The sequence below is a fragment of the Myotis lucifugus genome, unplaced genomic scaffold (genome assembly GCF_000147115.1).
Source record: "Myotis lucifugus unplaced genomic scaffold, Myoluc2.0 scaffold_213, whole genome shotgun sequence".
Lineage (NCBI taxonomy): Eukaryota > Metazoa > Chordata > Mammalia > Chiroptera > Vespertilionidae > Myotis > Myotis lucifugus.
In genome coordinates this window covers 131,658-154,780 of record NW_005871261.1, presented here as the reverse complement: position 1 = coordinate 154,780, position 23,123 = coordinate 131,658, and the positions used below count along the sequence as shown (strand labels likewise).

The 23,123-nt window shown below is 56.9% G+C and overlaps 1 protein-coding gene across 2 annotated transcripts in view; it reads left to right on the top strand.

Annotated features, from left to right (window-relative positions):
* TSPAN18 (tetraspanin 18) overlaps nucleotides 1-22,066 on the top strand; it is a 143,016-nt gene extending 120,950 nt beyond the window's left edge. For both annotated transcript variants that reach the window (XM_023761690.1, XM_006097905.3), the window contains 8 exons: nucleotides 4,376-4,457; nucleotides 5,884-5,954; nucleotides 8,488-8,682; nucleotides 15,323-15,397; nucleotides 16,509-16,607; nucleotides 17,114-17,296; nucleotides 20,895-20,978; nucleotides 21,137-22,066. In XM_023761690.1, coding sequence (XP_023617458.1) covers nucleotides 5,892-5,954; nucleotides 8,488-8,682; nucleotides 15,323-15,397; nucleotides 16,509-16,607; nucleotides 17,114-17,296; nucleotides 20,895-20,978; nucleotides 21,137-21,184 — 747 coding nt within the window. In that variant the 5' untranslated portion in view covers nucleotides 4,376-4,457; nucleotides 5,884-5,891 and the 3' untranslated portion in view covers nucleotides 21,185-22,066. The remainder of the gene's footprint in view (nucleotides 1-4,375; nucleotides 4,458-5,883; nucleotides 5,955-8,487; nucleotides 8,683-15,322; nucleotides 15,398-16,508; nucleotides 16,608-17,113; nucleotides 17,297-20,894; nucleotides 20,979-21,136) is intronic.
* The last annotated feature ends 1,057 nt before the right edge of the window (nucleotides 22,067-23,123 follow it).

Genomic DNA, 23,123 nt, shown 5'->3' with positions numbered 1-23,123 from the left:
CACTCACGTCCTCTGGGCCTCAGTAACTCGAGGATAACTCGCCCTGTGTAGATGATACTGGAACCCTGCTCAGCATGGCTCCTGGCACACGTGAAGCAGGAGCAGCTATTATATTGCTAATGTTCCAGTACCTCCTTGTGTCCTGAGGGCACTCAGGAAGTGGGAGCACTGTGCCGGCCATGGAAGGCTTCTGTCTGGTGGGGAAGGTCTGACAGCAATGACACATTGAGAGGGCACAGTCCTGGGAGTCTGAGCTGGCCTCCTTTCCCGTTTCCTCGATGCCCATGCCATCACTCAGAACCCAAGTGTGCCCGAGTGTGCCCGACTGCACCTGTCCTCCCTGGGCCCTGGGAATGTGTGCTTGTGTCTTCTGACACCTGCCTTTCCCCAGATCACCAGGGAAACTTCCCTGGAGGGCTCAGCAGAGGCGAAGGACAGGGCAGGATCTGCCTCAGGAGGCGGGTGTCCTCCCTCCTCCCTCCGCCCTCCTTTGTCCCTCCCAGCCTGGCAACTCAGTCCCTCATGCTGCCTCAGCTACATTTCGCTGGTGGGCACCACCCTGAACTTGGATTCATGTTCTGAGGCCAAATTCTGCTCCCGACACACAGAGTGCCCTCCACCGCTCTTGCTCATGACCAAGTTCAGATTGGCCAGGTTGCCTTGCCTTCAGCGCCCGGACCGTGGCAAGTAAAAGTCTCTGCAAGAGGAAGCAGAAGCTTCGTTCCCAGAGGCCTTTGCAATAGGGCCGTCTGGATTCAAAGGCAGGAACACAGACTCACTGCCTGGGTCTGGGATGAGCACTCCCTGTGGCTTGAGTCAAGCCCAGGTCCATGTGGGTGGATGGGAGCCCTGGACCGTGGTCACTCTGGGGATCAGCAGGCCCAAGTCCCGGAGGCCACACCTTTGGAGGACAGCCAGGGAAGGGTGAGGAATCCTGCTTTGTCCCAGCAATTTCTCCGGCCTCCTGTGATACTCTGGGCCAGTGATTTCGCACCTCTGAGCCTCCGTTTCCTCACTTATAAAGCAGGCGTGCCCATCTCCTGGGGCAGTTGGGGCGATTCGGTGAGGTAATATAGGAAAAGTGCTCTGGAAGTCACGATAAGGTAAGATGTCAGTCTTAGGTGGCTGGCTGCGTCGGGGGAAAGCAGCAGGCTTAAAATCAGCAGCTCCCGGTTCCAGCCCTGCTGTGACTTTAGGCAAGACCCTGCCACGCTCTGGGCCTCGGCATCCCCAGTGTGAAAAGCCGGCTTCCGAGTTACCCCTCACTAAGGCGCTTCCTTCTTTGGAGATTCTCTGATGGAAACAGCTTGTGCAAGTTCTGGGTGGGACAGAGGAAAGGGCTTGTGGCAAGGACTGAGCGCCCAAGTACTGCCTCAACTCCTAGACATGTCCTTCCCAGATGCCCTGGATGCTCTATGCTTTGCCCCCTGGACATTCACGATTCAGTGGGTCTGAGGGAGCTGTCATTTGGGATCCCATTGCATCCAAGGCAGGTTGCCTGGTACCGTTAACCCTCAAGGCACCACTCCCAGGAGCCTAATTAGATTTTATCCCCCACTCAGCTGTGTCCATGTCCCCATGTCCGTGCCATTGCCAGGCACTCCAGGATTTAGGGCCAATTGCTTGTTTATCAGACCGTCTGTCTCCGGGATGAGGCCCAGCAGGCGCAGCCAGAGCGCAAATAAGTCCTCCCCCCTCAGCTTTGAACCTGACGGCTAGCATCATTGTTATTCTGACCAGCCTCCTCCATCCGGATGAAGGAGAGCGTGGCTCTGAAAACCTGGTGTCAGTTCTGGCTCTGAGACTTGTCTGGCCTGTTGGAGGGTTTCTTCCCTTTTCTGAAAAAGGGAATGATGATAATATCTATTTTGCAGTTTTTTCAAGAAAGATAGTTGTTGGTAATGGCCCCTGGCACAGTATACTCTCATTGAGCCCAATGAATGTTGGTCCTCCCTGTCCTCCCCACACACGGGCCTCCCCAGCTTCTAGGATCCCCTCCAGCCCTTTCTCTCTCCTGCTGGGCATGCCCAGAGCGCTAGGTTGATGGCTGTAAACACTCCTCCCCAACTACCGGGTTGTTGCTTCTCACTAGACTTGAGCAAGTCCTTGGTCTCCGTGCCTTGGATCCAGCCCAGGGCTGGCATTAGTAGGTGTCTGGCACACACAGGAAGGAAGGAACTGGATGTGCAGCCGCTAAAGTGCTTTCACCGACATCATCTCCTTCACTTCTCTCAAGGACCCTGGGAGTTAGACTGAGAAACCCCATGGCACAGATGAGGAAACAGGCTCAAGGTGTTGAGGAGGGTGGCCCAGGTCTCAGCTTGTCAGGGCAGAGACCCTGCTGGTTGGAACCCAGGGTTTGGGTGTGAGGCCGCTCCTGCACCACAGCGCCCTCACCTGGCAGGGGCGCGTACAGGACGTTTCTCACTCTCCAGCAGCCCAGACTTACATTTGCTTCCTCTGGTGGGGGCTTCTCCATCGCTGATGTCCACTTGTCTTTTTTTCTCTCTCTCCAGAGAGCATGCCTGGGGGCAGGGGGCAGTGAAAGTAAAAGGAGTGATTTATGAACTGAGCTGTCCTTCTTAATCAGAGAACCCCGCTCTGTGCAGATGGGACTGAGGCGCCATCTGGGGCAGTGGGAGGGGCAACATTAATAAAGCTGTCTGGCCTTGGCAGGGGCCTGCAGAGGAGACCCCTGAGGCGCTGCGTGACCTCGCCCCGTCTCTGCCCCTCTCTGGGCCTCAGGGCCCCCATCTGTCAAGGGATGGCAGTTTCGGGTTTCCCCCCCAGAGGCCTCTAGCTGGCACAGGAGGGATGCTAGCTGGTCCCTGGGATTCTGCCTTGTTGCCTGATTCAGGGCAGAGCAGCACTGGTTGGAGACTTGGGGACCGAGGCATAGCGCTTGCTCTTCCTGGTGTCCTCTCTCTGGTACCAGGTCCATGGACTGGTGTTTTGTCAGGAGCTCTGGTTTGGAGTCCAGCACACTTGGGCCTGAATCATGGCCATGTCTTACTAATCACGTGAATAAAGTCAGGCCAGTTAATTACATTCTCTGAGCCTCAGTTTCCTCATCTGTAAATGACATAATGCACCCACTTCCTCGGTGAGGATGAAACAAGAGAAGAAGGAGAAATGCTTAGCGTAGTCTGGTACATGGTAACTGCTCAATACTATTAGTTACCACTAGGTTCAGTTATCACAACACTGTAAACATTAATTTGAATTTGGGGCCTTAGGGGAAAGGTGTTTTTACCCATCCTGAGTCAGCCATATGTCCATGGTCCTCTCCCACGCTCACCTCCATGGGTAACTGGTGGATGTGGTTCGAGCATCCACTTATTTCCCATCTGTGATGATGCTGCCCCCGGCAACTGTGCTTTCCTGGTTTCCAAGTGTTTTCATATTACATCGGTTCATTTTATGTCTCATACCATGAATTCCTACAACCACCTTTGGCTTCAAAATGGAGAATCTCCGTGTTCAGAGGAGAATTTAACAACTCCGGGAGGGAAGTGACTTTGTAACGGTCTCAGGGAGCTGGCCCAGGTGTGCCAGGCTGTGCAGAAGAAGTGGCGGTGGAGTGAGCATGGACCCACCTGAATGGGAAGAAGGAATCTGAACGGGCACCTGAGACCCAGAAATCCTCCCCGTCTCCCCCGTCCTCCCCGTGGGGAGGCACGGCAGCCCAAGCTCCCGGGCCTCAGATCTCCCCTGAAACTTGTCCTCTAGCCCAGTGTCTGAGTAGGACCCGGCTGTGGAATTCCCCACGAGTCTGGTAGAACTGGCCTTTCCACCTGGGCACATTTGACTGCTGAAACCAGACCTTCATTTCCACTGCCGGGAGCTGATACTCTGTAGGACCCTTCCGGCAAGTCCTTGTGCAAAGCTACGGAACCCTTTCCAACACCAGATTTCTCTCTCAGGGGAGATGGGGAACCTGGGGAGGGGTTTTGATGAACAGGGCCCCGCTGGCACGCTCTACTGAGGTATCATTGCAGATGGCTAGGTAGCAGCCAGGTGGCAGCCAGGTACATGGGCCACCCATGCCCATTGTCTCCTCCCAGCTCATCAGCCACATGCAGTGTGGCAGCGTAGCTGAAGCCGGGCCAGAAATTGCAAGTCTTTTGAAGATGTTCCCCACGCAGCCCCAGCGGGGACACCTAGAGCTGCCATCTGGGCAGAAGGCGGGCATCCCTGCCGGCCTCTGCAGCTGGAGGGGCCCAGGTGCTGAGGGCTTTTCATTAGCCCTAATGGGCCTAGATGAGCGAGGCACTTGCCTGAGTGTGTGTCCGGAGGGCGGGTTTTCATAAACGGCTTCTTGAACATGGCTGTGCCTTAATGACTTCCTATAGTAATGGAATATTTTCTCTTATAGGACAAGCCGGGCCAATAACAGAATTATACAGCAGCCCCTCTGACCAGGAGACTGTCCTGCTGACGCCGAAAGCACTGCCCAGGTGACAAGTCAGCAGCTGCCTCCTCCTCACTCTGTGCCCCTCCCCCCCTCCCTCAATTCTTTCTGTCCGTCTGTCTCTTCCTGCATCACTTCTTGCTCTCTCGCTCTTTCTCCGTCTTTCTCTCTCTTTCTGACTCATCTTTATCTATTTCTCTGATTTGCTGACCATTGTCCTCTATCTGTTTTCTCTTCCCACCATTCATTCATTCAGACATATTAACTGGGGACCTGCCATGTGCCAGGCGCGGCTCGAGGCACTAGGAAGGTGGCGGTAAACAGGTCCATGCCTTTAGGAAGTGTACATTCTAACAGCGGGAGATGTGTGCTACCAGAATCAATGAGTAGAACTTCGATAAGTAGCGTATCCATGGGCACTGGTTGGGCTTCAGTTTCAGATCATCCACTAGTTGGTTTGGGAACTTGGCCAAACCCCCTTTCCCTTTCTCAGCCTCAGTTTCCTCATTTCCAACATGAGGGTGTTTGGACAGATCGGCGCCGCCCTGACTTTTTATGACCAAGAACTTCTTTCACCAAAATGCTGGTGACACAAGTTATACAAGGGCTAAGCTCGAACCAGCACTTACACAAACAGCGGTGTCAAAGGAAAGCTCCCCTTAAGTCCCCTCAAAGCTCTTAAACACCTGGTTTTGTTATACAAGAAACAATCAGCTGCATCCGAGGGAAAGAACACCCATCTGTAAGCCCGGGACCCTCACTCGGCCAGGTGCGGGGACACGGTGGCAGGCACAGGTGCCTTGAGACCACGAGACCCAAGGCAGCAGGCCCAGGGCTCTCCCCGGTGCTCCCCGGGGGCAGATGCCCCAGAACTCAGCACCTAAGCTGCTCTCCTGCTCGCTTTCCCAGTGCACGTGGGACATTGAATTCACACGAAGTCAAGTTCGCCTGTGATGCTGACTCCCACATTTCATCCCTCTGAGCCCCAACACTTCAAGGATTTTATCTACCAAACAGGGTTGCCGTCACTAGGTCATTGGTTAAGTACATGTTAAAGTTCCACCTTCGTGTTTGGACTGCAAAGTCCTACATACCTAGTGGCCAGAGCTTCTGAATAACCCAAGAAACAGGGTCCCCCACCCTAGGGTGGTTTACTTGCTCTAAAACCCAAGACACGTGCCTGGCCAGTGGTGAGGGGTTGATTTCTGAGATGTTATTGGATGTCCTGAAAATAGCTGTAGGATATGGTTAGTGGCAGGGAACCCAGTTTGAGAACCACTGCACACACTCATCTCCCCTGCTCAGAAATTCTCCACGTCAGAGTCCTTACCTCTCCTGACAGGGAACAACCGCTAATGCAGTCGGATGGGGTCTGGAAGGGCAGGTAGAGGAGCCGCCTGGTGGCTGGGCAGCGGGAGGAAGGAAGGGACAGGGCCACCAGGGGAAGCCTGAGGAGCCTTGCTGTTTTGCAGGTGGAGCCATGGAAGGTGACTGTCTGAGCTGCATGAAGTACCTGATGTTTGTTTTCAATTTCTTCATATTTGTAAGTATTCCTGGAGCATGCCTGGGGTCGCCCTAGGTCTCAGCTGAGTGGGTAGAACCGACTGCTGCTGGAAATAGTCACAATGGGCTGAGTCCCAGGGCGGGCACAGGGGCCAGGGTTTCCTGGATGGGAGGCCCCGGCGGTGCCCACCCCCCTCCCCCGCCGTTCTAGGAGGGACATTTTTCCTGGGCCCGGGATGGTCCAGCTCCTCCGACAAAGAGTGCGGGCCTCAGTCCTGGCCACTGTCTTGGGATCTGACCCCGGGTGGGTTTGGGGAAAGGAGGAGATGGGGTGATCAGAGGACAGCAGAGGGAGCCCCACCTAGCCCCAACCCCCAGAGCCTTACAGATGCCAGCTGGAGGGGAACCTGATGGATTTAGAAACTTCTCTAGAACTGAGAGACCTAGATTCAAAGCCAAGCCTAGCATCTTATCAGCTATGCGATTTGAAACACACTTCACCTCTCTGAACCTCAGTATCTTCATCCCTTCATTACCTACCTCAACAGGTCTTTTAAAAAAATTAAGCAAGATGAGGAAGTGCCTGCCTTGCGTCAGCACTCAGTAGCTGAGCCCCATCCCCTCCCACCTATGATGGACAGAGCCCAGAGTGCTCAGGTGGCCGGCAGCACTGCCCATCTGCCGGCAGCCACCAAGGCTCTGCTCTGGTCCGTGGCCTTGCCCAGGAGAGAGCCATGCTCCTGGCGTCCTGAGCCCCTGCAGGCTTTCCTGACCCACCTGAACCTTTGATCTTAGTGCAGCCAAGACCTCGATGATTAAATGTCCACCAGTGTCCTCCAGGGGAGGGCCACTATGAAAAAGAGGCCCCTTTTTGGTAAGGCTGACTGTGTCTGTCTCTCCATCCATTTTTTTATTCATCTCAGCAACTGTCCTGGATTCCCTCCCCTGCCCCATAATTCTGAAGAGCAGGAAGCCCGACAGACTTGAATTCTAGACCCAGTTTCTAAGCTGGGTGACCCCCGGCCAGCCCCAGTGTCTCCAGCTGAAGTGGGCGGAGTCGGCTGGGCAGCTCAGTCTGCTCAAGCCCTCCTTGCAGCCGACCTCAGCACACAGGTGGCAGACCCCAACCCTCCACCAGCCATGAGGAGGGACGCAGGTCACACTGGAGGCTGGTCAGGACCAATGACAGAGGCAAAATTGTCGGTTTTCCCTTCCTCTCTCTTCCCGCTGCCGGGTGCCTCCAGCCTCTCCACCCCACTCCTGCCCTAACTGTACCTAAAATATCATCTCTTGCCCCAAATGGTGCAGCGCTTCCCCGCAGCTTGCAGACCCCGCTCAGCCAAGCCAGAGCTTGGCAGTTTGCTCCTCCCACCATCTGTCATTCATTCTTCAGGCCCCCGCACCACACAGGGATTTCAGACACTTCACAGCCTTTAAAATTCAACAATGCCAAACTGGCTCTCCTGCAACTGATCTGTTTCCAATATTCTGTGCCCAGGACAAATGGAATGGATATTTATTGAAACCTGCTAAGTACATTCACATCCATTCTGTCCTTTCTTCCTTGGGAGATGGGAGTGACTATCTTTTTTTTTAAACCATGAGGAAGCTGAAGTTCAGAGAGGTTAAGCCACTTACCCAAGGTCACACAGCTAAGAAGTACCACAGCTCTTTCTCTGATCTATGCTGCCTCTCTCCAAAGATGAGTAAGGCATGGAGAGATGGTCCATGCAGATGAAGACATAGACACGAAGGCTTTCCAGGTGCAGATTTGAGAGTGGGGAGCCCAGCCTGAGCTCCTGTTGGGGACAGAAGGGATGGCTTCTGTCTGTTTTCCTGTCCCTGGCAGGGTGCAGGCACAGTGTAGGTGTAGTGCATGTTCCGGGAGTTTGGTGAGTGTCCTTGGGGCTGGAGTCAGGGAGGCCAGGGTCCTGCCTCGAAATTGTGTGTGACCTTCAGCAAGTCGCTGGCCCCCTCTGGGGCTCAGTGTGGAATCTGAGGGTTGGACTAGGTGACCTCCTCACCCTGCAGCTCTGACATTTAAGGGGAATTTAAAAGTAGCAAATAGCCCTAACCGGTTTGGCTCAGTGGATAGAGTGTCGGCCTGCGGACTGAAAGGTCCCGGGTTCGATTCCGGTCAAGGGCATGTACCTGGGTTGTGGGCACATCCCCAGTGGGGGGTGTGCAGGAGGCAGCTGATCAATGTTTCTCTCTCATCAATGTTTCTAACTCTCTGTCCCTCTCCCTTCCTCTCTGTAAAAAATCAATAAAATATATTTAAATAAAAATAAAAAATAAAAGGAGCAAATGAACTCCACATACATGGTTCTCAGCAGGCCGAGGGGGGGCTGGGACAGAGGTTGGGTTGAGACCAGGTCAGAGTAAGTAGGAAGACTCGGAGCAGTGACCAGCGGTGCTGGGACTCCGGCTCCTGCAGCAAATGGAGTTCCCGCCCGGCTTACCAGGGCCCACCGCCTCCGCCGGGCCTCGCTCAGGAAGGTGTGTGGGGGGTATCTAATACCTAACTCCGTTCTTCTGTTTCTTCCCCTCCCTCCTGACTGACCCGCGAGCAGCTGGGTGGGGCCTGTCTGCTGGGCATCGGCATCTGGGTCATGGTGGACCCCACTGGCTTCCGAGAGATCGTGGCTGCCAACCCCTTGCTCATCACGGGCGTCTACATCCTCCTGGCCATGGGGGGCCTGCTTTTCCTGCTCGGCTTCCTGGGCTGCTGCGGGGCCATCCGGGAGAACAAGTGTCTGCTGCTGTTTGTGAGTACTGCCATCCCCGCCCCCCATAGGGGCCCGGTGCCTACCCTGCAGGGACTTGCACCGAGGTCTGGGCCAAGCAGGCCATCCTCCTGGAGTGGGGGCGCCGCCAGCCTTTCCCATGGGGCCTTGCAGCCCCAGCTTCCAGAGCTTGCTCTGTGCTCGGCCAGGCGGGCCATGTGGGCAAGCTGCCCCCACGTGAAGAGTGGCCTCAGCCTCCAGGTCCAAACAGCCAGCCTCCTCCTTGGCATTGTCAATGGAGAATGTTGGCCACGATGCTTATCTACTTGCTTGCTTTTAAGAACTCCAGTAGATAATTTCGTCCTTGGTACAAGAGCTAAGACAGCTATTGGATAAATCGCCGTTTGCATTTCCAGTTCCAAAATAGAAATGATAGGACCTCTGAAGGTACTTTTCTTATTAAATAAATAGTCCTTGGACGGCTCCTATGGGCCACATAGTTCACTAGGTGCTGACGATGCATCGGGGCCAAGAGTGGCTGTCCCTCCCTCATGGACAGGGGGAGGTGTGGATCCCATAAGGACGGGCTGGGCAGCAGGCAGACCTCACTGGAGTGTGCGCCCTGCTCTGTCCCCTAACTAATGATGTGACTCTCGTCTAGTTTCTTGACCTCTCTGAGTCTCAGTGGCTTTGCTTGTTAAGTAAGCAAGGAGCCGACCAGCTCACGAGAGAAGGGGGAAGGTGTTGTTTCTCTGTCTGTGGAAGTCCTGTGAGCTGTGGTTCTTTGGGCTTCTGCTCACCTTCCTGGCCTTGGCGGGTGGGTCCTCTCCCCCTGCGGGGTCCTGTGAGCCCCCAGGGCGAAGAGAACTTGTGGGTGGAGCCCAGCCCTGCTATGGGTTCAGTTTAAAGCAGCCCTGCGTAGAGAAGTGTGTGTGTGGATGGCGAGTGGGTGGTGGGAGTGAAGCCGTAGGAAGGTCTGGGCTGGTCATCAGGAGGACGTCCTTGCAAGGCTCTGGCTGTTCCTGCCGGCGCTCTGAGAGGCAGAGACCTGGCCCAGTGCCTCCTCCCCAGATTAGGACACACTCCACGGCCCCCACTGTCCCAGTGAGATGCCCCACGTCTCGGAGACCAAGTGAAATCCGCCGTGAAATGTGTGACACTGAAGCCTTGGGTCCCTGTGGCCTTCAGTCACATACACACTGCAAACTTTTCACTGGGAGAGAAACCAAGAAGCCCGTGGGCGCCCCCTGGTGGGAAACTCTCTGCAGTGTCAGATGGTGCAGGGGAAATCTGGGCTTGGGGAGCCCCCAGCACTTTAAAGGGAGCTGGGTATGGGTCCCGGACACACTGAACCGCCCCTCCAGTCCCCCTACACCTCGGCCCCCAGGGCACATCTCTGAAGCCAAGCCAGGAAGGGGCTGGGCTCGGGGCTGGGGAGGCAGCGAGCTAAGTGGCTCCCTCTGAGCCTGCGGTCTGGACAGGCCCTCTCCTCAGTGCTTAGGAGACCGAGGCCCAGGAGGAGGTTTGCTCCGAGCGAGAATGAAGTCCTGGCATGTCTGGGTCCAGCCCACCGACCCTCACAGTAGCCCCTTCCCACTCCTTTCTTTATTGCCTTTATTCCTCCCTTTTGTCTCTCTTTAGTCTCATCTCTGCTGCTCCCTCTTTCTCCATCTCTCTCTCTCTCTCTCTCTCTCTCTCTCTCTCTCTCTCTCTCTCTCTCTCCCTCTCTCTCTCTGCCTCTGCCTTCTCTTCATCTCTTGGTTTCTGTTCCTGCTGCCTTTCCTACCCCTCTCCTGAGTGCTCCTTGCCTCCGTCCTGTCTCCCTCCCCCTTTCTCTTTACTCCTCTCCTCTCTCCCCCTCCCACCCCCTCTTCTCCTTGCCCCCTTCTGATGCCCAGCACACACAAGCTGGAGGTCACAGTGCAGGTCAAAGGAGGGGACCCTTGGGCCCAGGTCTCCTTCTCTCAGACCAGGGCTGAGGGGCTCCTACCTTGGCATGGACTCAAGTGGTTAAAAACTCACCTGAAATTATGTGTAAAATATTATGTCAGGACCTGCGTGTGTGTACCTGTGCATGTGTGTGTGTATGTGTGTGTGTGTATGGTGTGCACATGCATGCTCTGGGGAGAAACACCACAGCTTCTAGAAGGTTTTCAAAAAGACTCATGATCTAAAAACTAAGAAGGACCACTTCCTCTTTTAACCTGGACCTGTCCATGTGGAGGTCCACCCCTTAGGGAAGCCTGAGACCCCTCCGTCAGGCTGCTAGGAGGGGCCAAGAAGGAGCTTCGAGGCTCCTCCAGAACCCAGGCTCAAAGGCCTGCAGGAAAAGGGATGGGGGATGGGGCTTAGCTGAGCACCCCGCCCCTGCTCTGAGGCTGGAACACAGGGTCCCAGGGACGCTGAGCCCAGGGCCAAGGCACCCAATGACCACATCACCTAATGGTGAGTTTTTCTAAAGGTACATTTTTCAGACACTCCTGCTGATCAGTCTTACAGCATTTTCACATACAGCAGGCCCGTTTCAGCCTATTCTTGTGGCATCCCTTTTTCCTGGTTGCTTACCTTTGAATAGTTTCAAGGAATTTTTTTGGCCCATTTATTTGATGCAGATTTTTTTTTTTAAAAAAACCTTTTATAACGAAGTCATGCTAAATGGGAAAAGAGAACAGCAAAAAGAGATGCGGGTGTTTAAAAGAGATAAATGAGCTGAATGGCACATGAAGTACATAAATTTAGTAAATATTTATTAGAAGTGAGAACGGAAAGCAGATGAGCCTGTAGGCAGATGGGCTAGAAGAGTCTGGAAATGCTCCCCAGGAGGCAAAATAGCAGCTCCCACCCCTTTGTTAGTTTTCCCATCCTGGGCAGAGTGTTGTGAATCTGATGCTGGGAATTGCTGGCAAATGTGTCTGTGGGCAGGTGGATTGAGGTTAGGTGAACCCGCGGCAAACAAACCCTGGAAAGGCCCCGATAGGGGAAGCCCCAGGAAGCATCGGGATAAGCCCTGTGGCTGGGCCAAGGGGGATCCCCTCCAAGCGACCAGTGGTGACCCTGTCGAGCAGGAGGAAAGGGCCTCAGGCTGGAGGAGGCGAGCGGAAGAGTGGCCTTGTTACGATGTTGGCACAGCCGGGCACTTTCCTTCAGGTGACCCGCACTCCCACACACTCAAGGCACCCCGTGGTCCCCATGCTTGGGGAACCCTGCTCCAGGCGGGAGAATGGCAGGCAGGCCTGCAGACCCCCTTCCCTGGGGAGGCCCACTTTCCCTGTCAGTGATTTACCAGGTTCATTCTTTCATTTCGTCTCATGAACTTCATTTCTTGAATGAGGAAACTCGGCTCAATGTAAACTCCATCAGGATGAGGACTGTATCTGCCTTGTATGTGTTCGTTTGCCAGCACCTAGCACAGCGCCTGGCCAGCATAAACAGCCCTGGAATGAAGGAACAGAGAGAAGGCTGTGCCAGGGATGTGCTAACAGCCTGGCTCCGATCCCTGCTCTGCCACTTCCTGTTTGGGGGACCTGAGCTGGTTACCGAACCTCTCTGAACCTCGGATTTCTTCTACATAAAATGAAGATAGGAACACCTCCTTCCCATCCCTTGCTTTGCTCTGTTCCTGGCACATGTAAACACGTGATAAATGGGAAGCTAAGGGACTGGTGTTGATCCACAAGGGACCCTGCAGGCCGTGGGAAAGTCTTAAGCCCTGGAGGCTCTCGTAGGTTCCTAGATGACTTGGTGTTAAGAGGCCGTGTTCTGGAATCAGAAACCCAAGTTTACCCCAGGTGTGCGGCCCACCTGCTGGGCCTGCTGCCCTCTCGGGGTCCCAGTTTCCCCGTCAGTACAATGGGCTGTTGATGATAACAGCAGCGGTCTCTCCAGGCTGCCGAGAGGGTTCAGTGATGTGACCACATGCGATCCCCAGGGCCTAGGGAGTAAGCGCTCGGCAGGCGGTACCTGGCGTTGCCTTTCCAGAGATCACCGTGCCGGCACTCCCTTCAGGCAGGCCACGCTTCCTCCTCTCGGTGCAGAGCCACCAGCTGAGCAGCTCTCCCATCCCACCCGCCTCGTGCACGGGCTTCGCCTGCCTCGTCTCGCTGCAGCTGTGCAAAGTCATCCTGGTCAGCACACGCTCCCGGAGCCATGCGCTCGCGGAGTGCGAGGCTGGAGCTCGGTCTCATTCATAGTTTATAGCCGTCTAAGCCGCGACGATCAATCGATAGCGAGAGCCAGCTGAGTCACCGATGATGGAAGCCACTCTGAGGCCACACTTTGCCAGCCTGCGGACTGCCAGCAACTAAACCGAGAGGGCACGGGCAGGGAGGGGCTCCCCTGGAGGCTGCGGGAAACCACCGGATGACCATCCATCACCAGCGAAATGGAAATGCCAGGAGCCCTGCCAGCGGCCTCCGTCACTGTCGGGGGAAGAGAGGCCACAGAAGCGGAGAACACATCACTTCGCTCAGCCCGAGGGCCAGCCAGTGCGTGGGGGCAGGGCCGGGGGTGCTGGAATGGACTGCAGGTGCTGTGGCCAGGGGCAAGGAGGCCCTCTGTCACAGGGTGGGGGATCTCTGCCCACCCCCCAGCTCAGCCCAGGGTCACCCACAGAGCTGACCCCAGCAAGGCTGACCCGTGGGGAGCAGACCCCCAGGGCTCAGCAGCGAGGCGAGGTAGCGTGGCACTGGAAACGAGCCGGGTTAAGACGAGGGATTTGCTCTGAAATGTTTGAGCTGCTCACCTCGGAGCAGTCGTTCCCTTCCCTGGCTTGTTTTCTCCACTGGGGAAGTGGGGGGCTAACCAGGAAAGAGAAGGGATAGAGCCCGGGCTGGAGGCAGCTTAAAACTGGCGAGACTCCTGCCGCCAAAGACAGCAGTGTGGGAGGAGCTGGGTGCTGCTGGTCGGTTTGAGCCAGGGCTGCTTCTGGAGTGTGGACATTTAAAAGAGACCGAACCAAACTGTCTGACGGGTCAAGGGGATGTGTTCACGGCCACGTCCTCAGTAAGTCATTTTGCAATCCATCCCAGTGGCTCCCCAAAGGTGGTATGAAGCCCAAGCAATTTGGAGGAGCCTCAGGACCTTCATGGGGCAGCCTGTCCAAGCTGAAAAGCCAGGGAGGGGACGTGATGGGTCTTCCCAGAATGAGGATACGGTGGCAGAAAGCTGCTTCTGTCCAAAGGAACACAATCCAGGAGAGAGACACTGAGAGCGTTCCAGTGGCCCATGCGAGTGTCAGAGGAAAGAAGTGCTGAGCGTCCCCGGAGCTGGGCGTCCCTGGAGCTGGGTGCCCCTGGAGCTGAGTGCCCCCGGAGCTAGGTGCCCCCAGAGCTGGGTGCCCCTGGAGCTGGGCGCTGGGGCTTGTGGAGCAGCTTCCCTCCGCTCCTGTGAGAGCCTGGGCGACAAGCTTGGCTCCGCCTCTCTTATGACATAACAACACTTCACATCCATCACTTCGTTGTTCCCAGGTGAGCCCCAAAGTGGGTGTCACACCCTCATTTCACTGACAAGGAAGCTGAGGCTGGAAGATGGTTTGAGTGATTGTCCCAAGTCACACAAAGCACGGCAGGGCGGGCAGAGGCGTCCGGACACTAAGCCCAGGACCCTTTGCGTCCTTCCAGCCTGGGCACATCCAGTGTGGCCTGGCAGCTCGGGGACCCTGACCCACGGGAGCAGGTCTCGGGGCAGCTGGCTGTGCACCGGGGACTCAGTCCTCTGCTGGTGGCCGCAGGTGGGGTGACAACTCTGGGATGGTCACAGACCACGTATGCCAGCGGCACCAGGGCTTAAGACTTTCCCACGGCCTGCAGGGTCCCTCGTGGATCGACACCAGTCCCTTAGCTTCCCATTTATCAGATGATGAAGGCCCACCGTGTCCTTTCTTCTGCTAACAGCTCTCAGCCCAAAACTCTGCCCAGGATGGCCAGGGCCTGAGAGGTGGTGGACAGCAAAGTCATGATGGCGAGCCGGTCACTCCTGGCTTCATTCCTTCATCTGATAGCCACGAACCGGTGTCTGTGCTGTCCGGGCCTGGGGAGAGCGTGCTGAGCTACAGCCTCTGTGCTTAATTGGGGGCCCAGTGGGGACACAGCAGCTGCCATGGGGACATCTCTGTGGGGCACTGTGATGGGGGGCGGGGGGCAGGAGCCGCAGGAGAGCGCCTGGGCTGGAAAACGAGGAGCTGGTGACTGAGGGAGGACGTGCCTTCCTGGCAGAGGGGACCCCGAGACAGAGGCCTCCTGGTTGACTTGGGGCGCATCAGGGAATACAGTGAGTGGAGTGGGTTCTGTTAGTTTTCAAACTCCTGGCTCGTGGGAATGAGGCTGGGGCTGGGGGTGGGGACGCCAGGGTTTCCTGAGCCTGGAACTCAGCTTCCGCTTCCTGCCAGGGCTGCCAGGCAGGTTGTCCAGACTGACCCCTGGGCAGGGGCCTCAGCTCGGGGGGGCCGTGTGCACGGAAGGCTTGTCTGTCTGTTTACTTTTTCCATTATTTGCATTACAGCCTTGTTGACTCCAAAGGGCGGTGTGTTTATTATGAAAAATGTCTGCTTAATGGCAGTGAAGTTCCTTGTTTTACAGAATCAGTGCATTGCGCCAGCTGTGGAGCAGGTGGAAGGGGGCTTCGGTGGGCGGGGTCCCCGGGCCGCCCGCCCTCAGTGTTCACGAGCCTCTCCTTCTCGTTGCAGTTCTTCTTGTTCATCCTGATCATCTTCCTGGCGGAGCTCTCGGCGGCCATCCTGGCCTTTATCTTCAGGGAAAATGTACGTACCGGGCCCCACGCCCTGGCTCCCTGCCACCAGCCAGGGTCGGAGGCCATCACGGCCAGCCCGTCCCGTCCTGAGGGACACACAGAGACATCAGCCTCTCACCCAGCACTTTCAGCCCAAATGGTGACCCCGCCAGCCTCTTCCTTACGAGGGCTTTTCCAGAAGGTTAGCGTCAGGGGCCCTTAAGGGTCTTGCTCTTCCGAAAACATCTAGTGCAATCACACACCTGATTCTGGAATCTTCCATCCACACCTTGCCAGGTGATGGCACAGCAGTCGTCATGTGACCACGTGGGGACAGTCAGGGAGGCTGTCCCCTGAGCCTGGGAATGTGTGATGCACAGAAGGGGCCGAGCACCATCAGCTGAGGCCCTGGCCGGTCCCCAGTTTGGGCCACCTGCCCCACAGGCCATCTTATTCCAGGGGCTCCAGCACCCGGACACCAGCTCCCTCCTGAGTCCACAAGAGCCAGGCTCCAACCACAGGTGGCCTGGAAGCAAAGAGAAGAGGGGAGGAGAGGAGGGGTAGGGGAGGGGGCAGGAGACCCGAGCTGGCCCTGGGTGGTGAGCAGGTGAGCTGTCCCCAGAGGGGAGGAGGCAGCAGCCTATCCCCAGAACAGTGCCCAGCGGGCCTCCCTCTCGGTTAGACCTCTGGAGAGTATTCTGAGGGAAGGAGCGGCTTCCAAGGACATCTCTGGAAACTAGATGTGCAAAGGCTCCCTGCTCCACACTGTGGTTTCTTCAGGGCCTGGGCCCAGGGCATCCGCTTAGCTCTGAGGAACAGCTCAGGGTGGAGGGTGGGTGAGGCAAGCCCCCTCTGAGACGAGCTGCAGGGCAGAGTGAGGTCCCCGGGTGCCCTGGCCTCGGGGTCGCCGAGGGATGCGTGTAGACGTTTCATGTGAGTGATCCCATGATGGCTGGAGGCCACGGGCCTTGAGGTGGGGGTTAAGGGACTCGTCCCAAGCTTAGGGGAATGCCAGGAGCCTGGCACCAGGGCCCTGGCTTCCCTCCCTTCCCCCAAAGCTGACAGATGGAGAGGCCGGGAGGGGTGGGGCAGCACCAAGCTGCCAGGTGGGGTCTCAGCCCACCCTCTCCCTCTGCCTCCAGCTCACCCGGGAATTCTTCACCAAGGAGCTCACCAAGCATTATCAGGGCAACAACGACACAGACGTCTTCTCTGCCACCTGGAACTCGGTCATGATCACAGTGAGTGACCCCCCTACACACCCTGGGCGCTATGAGCTTTCAGAGCCGCAGGGCCCAGTGTTGCAAATGTCTGGCCACCAGAGATCCCATTGCTCGTGCCAATGATCAACCGGGGCACGGCCTCGCCAACCCGCCAAGGCCCACCTCGGAGTTGGTCCACACGGCATTCCCAGCAACTACTCCCTCAATCACAGTCCACACTCTGAGTGAGACCTGTTTGCCATCTCTGACTGGAATCCCCAAGCAGCTGTCATTGTCATCAACGATAGTCATCACAGTGACTGTTTACTGAGCGCTGACTAGGCGCCTGGTGAGGTGGGGGTTGTTACCATCCCCCCCCCATTTACAGATGGGGACACTGGAGGCTCAGAGAGGCTGAGGGACGTTCCCAGGTCCCCCAGGCGGAGCGGGTGGAGCCAGCCGCTTCCTCACTGGCCTTTGGAGAGGCTGTCTGTCCCCGTCAGGCCCGCTCCCACCCACAGACCCTTCCTGTGCTCTCCTCCCAGTTTGGTTGCTGCGGGGTCAACGGGCCTGAAGACTTCAAGTTGGCATCCATTTTCCGACTCCTGACTTTGGACAGCGACGAGGTACCCGAGGCCTGCTGCCGGAGAGAACCGCAGACCCGGGACGGGGTCCTGCTGAGCAGGGAGGACTGCCTCCTGGGAAGGGACTTGTTCCTGAACAAGCAGGTACAGGCCCTGCTCCCCAGGCAGGGGGCGTGGGTGGCCAGAGCTGGTGGGTGGCGGTCGTCCCAGAGGCACTCCAGGATCCCATGGACTGTTGACGAGATTTGGGACTGAATGGAGGCTAAGGAAGCTCCATCCAGGCTCCTGGCATCCAAGCAAAGGGTAAAGGATGAAGGCGACCGATGGCTCAGTGATGGCACAGGCCCGAGGAGTGGGCATTTTGGCTGGGGTTGAAGGGTGAGTAGGAGTGTTCCAGGATTCCAGGCAGAACGCTCCTTGAGCTTCTTATAATGTAGGTTGGGAGCCAGAACTAGAATCACACAGTGGGGACCCCTCCTTGGTCATGTGCTCTGTTTTGGGGGAAGCTCACATTGGCCATGTGGGGGCACCTCCTGGCTCCAAGGGAGCAAGATCAGGGAAGCTCCTAGACTTCTTGCAACCCTAGAACTTCATCTCAGTTTCAGAAGAATCCCTTCCCCTTCCTGTGACACAAGGTTCCCCAATGACCAGCCCCTGACCCCTCAGTGTGTATGTGAGACCAGAGAGACAGGACAGAATGAGGGTGGACTCATGCCTCTTATTGGATTAGCCCTTTAATGCGAATTCATGGGAGAGTTCCAGATGCACGGGACCCCCAGGGGACGGGAGACAGGCCCCTGCTCCTGTGGGGCTCATGGCTGAGTTAGAGGATGCAGATGATAAACAAGAAGCAAATAAACCAAAAGTGGTCATTTCACGAGGCAACAATGACTAAAAAGGAAGTAAAACCAGATGATGGGCTAGAAGGGACCGGGGAGAGGGCTCAAGGCAGGCCTCTTAGAGTCCCAGGGGAGGGGACAGTTGAGCTGAGGCCTGACTCTGGCCATCTGGTGAGTCTCTTTCCAGCTTCAGCCTCATCTCACCAGCTCAGCACCATCATCCCCTGCGCCTGCCCATGTCATGTCAAAGGGTACACAAGGCCCCAAAAGCAAGTTCCTCTGCCCCCCACAGTCCTGCCCTCCTGCGCTGAGGGAGAGAGACAGCAAGAAATTGACGAGGGCCCTGGGATCAGGTCGCTGCTGAACTGGGGAGGGTGGGCCACCCAGGGGTTGGGTCTCTGCCGTGAGGACAGACTGCAGGACATGGGGGCAGTTTCAGGCTGTGCTGTCAGCTGGCCTGGGCTGTTGGTCCCTATGTCGCCTTGACCAGGACACACTCTCCGGACCTCAGGTCCCCTATACAGTGGCAGAGACAGCTAGCTGCCCCCACATTCCATTCACCCCTTCCTCTTTGGAAAGAGGGGCTTTATAAGACCCCATGACCACCAGGTAAAGGCTGCCCTTCCCAGCCTCCCTTGCAGCTAGGCCATGTGACCAACTTCTAGCCAAAGGGAGGTAAGCAGATGCGATTCGGGGAACTGGGTAACATCCTTAAGGAAAAGCACTGTGCCTGCCTCCCCCCCCCCCCCATGCCCCCTGGCTGGAATGCAGCTGTGGTGACAGACATCTCTGACTTGATGTCTGGATGTCAGAGTATCAAGGGAGAAGGAGCCTGGGCTGCTGACAACTCCATAGAAAGCCGCCACCACTCAGGATTTAATAAGAAAGACAAACAAACGTCTAAGTCAGGAATGTCTGGTGCACGTGGCCAAACCTCTAATCTGAGGCCACTTGTGAGCTGTTCTGGGAGGCCTTTCATGGGCCCTGGTCCTTGAGGGCTTCATCCTGACATGCTTCCCATTTCTGATTCAGACTCTGATGATGCCTCCGTCCCTCTCCTGGGCATGGCTTTGATGTCGGAGGCTCAACAGAGGGCCCCGAGCGGCTATCTTAGTTCTTCAGGACGACTCTTCCTCTGGCCCTGAGTGACTTGGATTGGCTCCTGGGCCTCCTTCTCCGGGACACTCAGTCCCTCCTGAGCCTCCTCCCCTTTGAAAAGCCTCTGCCAAGGGACTGTCTGCTTGTTTTTCCTCCAGAACCCACTTCCCTAAGGCCCAGGGTGCATTTCTGACTTGGCCTGATGTCCCATCGTAGGCAGCAGCAGCATGTTCTATTGCAAGTAATGAAATCCCAACTGAAGGGGCTAAGCAAACCCCTTTGTGTTTCACACGTGGAAACAATTCTAGGAGACGGTGGCTTCTCACGTTGTACCAGTGGCTCTGCCATGTCAGTCAAGGCCTGGTCTCTGGTTTCTGTGGCCTTTTCTTGTGTTCACCACTTCATGATGGCAAAGTGGCTGCCATGGCTCCAGACATCCACCCATGTTCAAGGCGGGAGAAGGGGAAAGGGTGGCACCAACTTCCTTCCCAGAAACCTCCAGGCGACTTCTGCTTAGGACTTAGTCACATGGCCACCCGGAGCCAAGGCAGAGGGCACGTGCCTATGGGTGTTGAGTTAGTCCGCCAGCCCTGTTCACCGTTGAATTCCAATGAAGAGAAATCAGAAAATCTCAAAAAAGGTAACCCAGGTTGAATACTTGGACCCCCCATGGATATGATTCGAACCCCTGTGACAGCTTCTCCAGCTCATTCCTCAGCCGTCCCTGGGTCAAGACAGTCACCCAAGAGTCAGGAGTGAGTCCTGCTGGAAACAACTCAGAGGGTCTCCCAATAGATGGTGACCTTGCTAGACCTTGACTCCAGGCCAGTGTGGTGACCACCGAAAGGAAACCATCCATATTCCCCATTTGTCCAGGTGACCGTAGGTCTTCTCTCCCCTCAGCATCGCTGTTTCCCTGCCTTATCCCCACTGTCCCCATCTGCTTTGTGGTGGGTTGTGAGTGTGGGCGCTCTGTGACCTTGAAACAAAGTGCTACCCCTTATCCTTCTGGAAAGGGAAAAGCAATGCAGCCAGAGAGCAAGAGCAGCAGCACGTGCAAAGGCCCTGGGGTGGGAGGGAGCATGGTGTGTTCCCGGACCCAAGAGAAGGCCTGTAGGGCTGGAGCACGGTGAATAGGGCAAGACTAGCTCAAGGTGAGGGCCTCAGGAGGGCCACACTATGCAGGGCCAGCAGGTTCATGCTGAGGATGCTGGAAGAGCAATGGAAACCCACACCCAGTTCTCCCTGGGGAATGGGGGCCATGAGGGTGTTCCGGCTGCTCAGTATCGGGGGCCTCTATTGGCCAGCCCAGTTGGTTCAGTCCAGGGACCCAAAGGGCCTTGGTGCCGAGCCAGATGGAGGGGAGATGAGCAGTGAAGGCCCCAGGTGCACCGCCCACAGCAGAGGGGGGCAGGATGTCTTCTCTCTGCTGGACAAGGTCCCCTGGGTGAGCCGTGTCGAAGTCAGCTTCATGCATAGGAAGGACTTACTGCTTCTGTCCCCTCGCGGGGGAGGGGGGTGGCGAGACGGGGGGAGGATTGTCTTGCAATGACACCCAGAGACGCAGGGGGTAACCCCCCCAACTCTGCGCTCAGACCCTTTCCACCAGCCGGGATGTGCTCAGAGGGGCACAGAGGGAGGGAGGGCAGCCTTCAGGAGTGGAAGCCTTGCTCCATGCCAACAGCACTGCCTGAGCTTTGGGCCATATGCCAGTTTCCCGGCTTCACAGCCCTGGTCCCTGACCCCTGACCCCTGACCCCTGACTATCCCTCGGGCTGTGGATTCACCTCTGGTCCTTTCCCCAGGGCTGTTACACAGTGATCCTCAACGCCTTCGAAACCTATGTCTACCTGGCCGGAGCCCTCGCCATAGGGGTGCTGGCCATCGAGGTAAGTGAAGGCCCACTTCCGTGGCTCCTCCCCAGAAGCAAGGCACACTCAGGGTTTGGGGCAGACCCCCCATGGGTTAGCCCCTTCCCCTCAGGCTGGGCGGCCCCGTGGGAGGCTGGGGGCCCGGCCTAACTAGCCAACTCCTACTTTCTGTGCAGCTTTTCGCCATGATCTTCGCCATGTGCCTCTTCCGGGGCATCCAGTAGAGGGCGTGGCCTGAAGCCTGAGGAGTCACCCTGCCCACCACTGCCCAGTACCCAATGCCCTCCTCCCCCCGGCACCTCTGCTCCTGGGTCCAGGGGTAGGAGGTGAGGCCATCATGAGTGGCCAGGAGAAGGGCCAGGGGAAAATAGCTATTTTTTTAACAAAACAAAATGACGAAAATATGGACTGATGTGCCCCGCCTGGATTCCGGGGTGGGGCCGTGGGCTCTGCACCCAGGCTGCCGTCTGCACTAGAGACCAAAGGAACACCCGTGCCCGGCCCCCTCCTCGGCCCACCGGACTCCCGCAGCCCTGGGCCTGGGCCCTCTCCTCACAGCCTCCGGGACCTGGTGCCAAGAAAGTGAGGATTTAGGCAACAAGGAGGCAGAAGCAAATCTGGGGGAGAGGTGGGCAGAGCCCAGGGGCCCACGGACACTGGGTCACCACGTCCTTGAGAACTTGGCACCTCCTCGCAGCCCCTCGTCCGGTCGATGGAGTTGTCCCTGCTCCTGCTCCGGCCAACAGTGGGCTGCGGACACTGGACCCGAGAATGGCCCAGCTGGCGGGGTCCGCGCTCTCCCCAGCTGTTGGACCGAATGTCTGGGAGGCCCGGAGTATCACCCACAGTCACACCGCACAGGCATGACATTCTGAACAAGAACTGGGTGGTTGGGGCTGTCGGTCCAGCAGAGCTGCTCACGCCCTCCCGGGCCTCGGCATCATGGTTTCCCCAGAAGAGACAGGGCAGCTGGCCAGGAACTGCCTCTTCCCAGTTCCACTGCTAAGATGATTCTAGACTCTCCCTGCCTCCCTCCCCACCCCCGCCGTTTGCCTTCCCAACTCCCCACCTTCTAAGCCCCCAGGAACACACACACACACACACACACACACACACACACACACACACACACACTTATACACACCAGAGTCCCTTTGCCTGTCTCTGCTCACAAGCCCATCACTTCCCTGTTCTCCACCAACTCCCTGGCTCCCAGCGCTGGAAGGAGCCCCCAAGATCACCCGGTTCTTCTCTCCCCACCCAGAACTGTAGCTTGGATATCTTCTGCAAGATCCCTGCCAAGACATCTCCACCCTCTTCTTGCACACCTCCAGGGACGGGGACCTCACTACCTCCCAGGACAGCATTCTGCCTTTCGACTGCTGACTTCAGACTTCCCTTTTTCTGTGGTTCTGCCCAAGGCTCACTTTCCTTCCCTGAGTGTTAAGGCCACACACTGTCTCCCCCGTTATCACCAGGCTAAAGAATTCCGAGGCATCTCATCATTTCTGTTGTGACATCGTTTCCTGCCCCCTCACCGTCCACAGCACATTTCTGAGTGCTCCCTCCAGGCTCAGGCAGGAAGAGGTCTTCCCACAGACTCACTGACACTCACACAGCTCCCACAGATCAGCCCCTCGGAACACAGACCTCAGGTTCTAGACCAGTGCTGGCAACTGGATTACAAGATGCCTCAGCCCTGCTGAGTCAGGAGTGGCTGGTGGAGGCTGTGCAGAGGATCTGAGGTTTGGCCTGGGCTTGGTGGGAGAGGGCAGTGTAATCCCGATTCTATAATCCCGATTGGCGGTGTCGGCCCCAGGCGTGGGAATGGGAAGGGTAGCATGATGTCTGCCTTCCCCTCCTCTCCACTGTCCCTTCGGGGTCTGGGACAAGCCCTGTCTGTCTCCCAGGCCCTGAGCCAGCTTCCAGCCTCCCCTGCTTCCCAGTGACTTGGGGAGAGAGCTGCGGCCAGGCGCCCAGTGCTCCCCTGCCCTGCCCCCTGCCCCCTTCTGAGCTACACCAGAGCTCTGTGCCTGCTGTAGCGATTTGGTTAGACCTTCCTCCCAACTCTCCCTTCCCCTCCCACCCGTCCTCTCCGCCTGGGTCTTTCCCTCTGCCCTGCATCCCATGATGCATGAGCTCCCTAGCAACTGGGCATCCCAG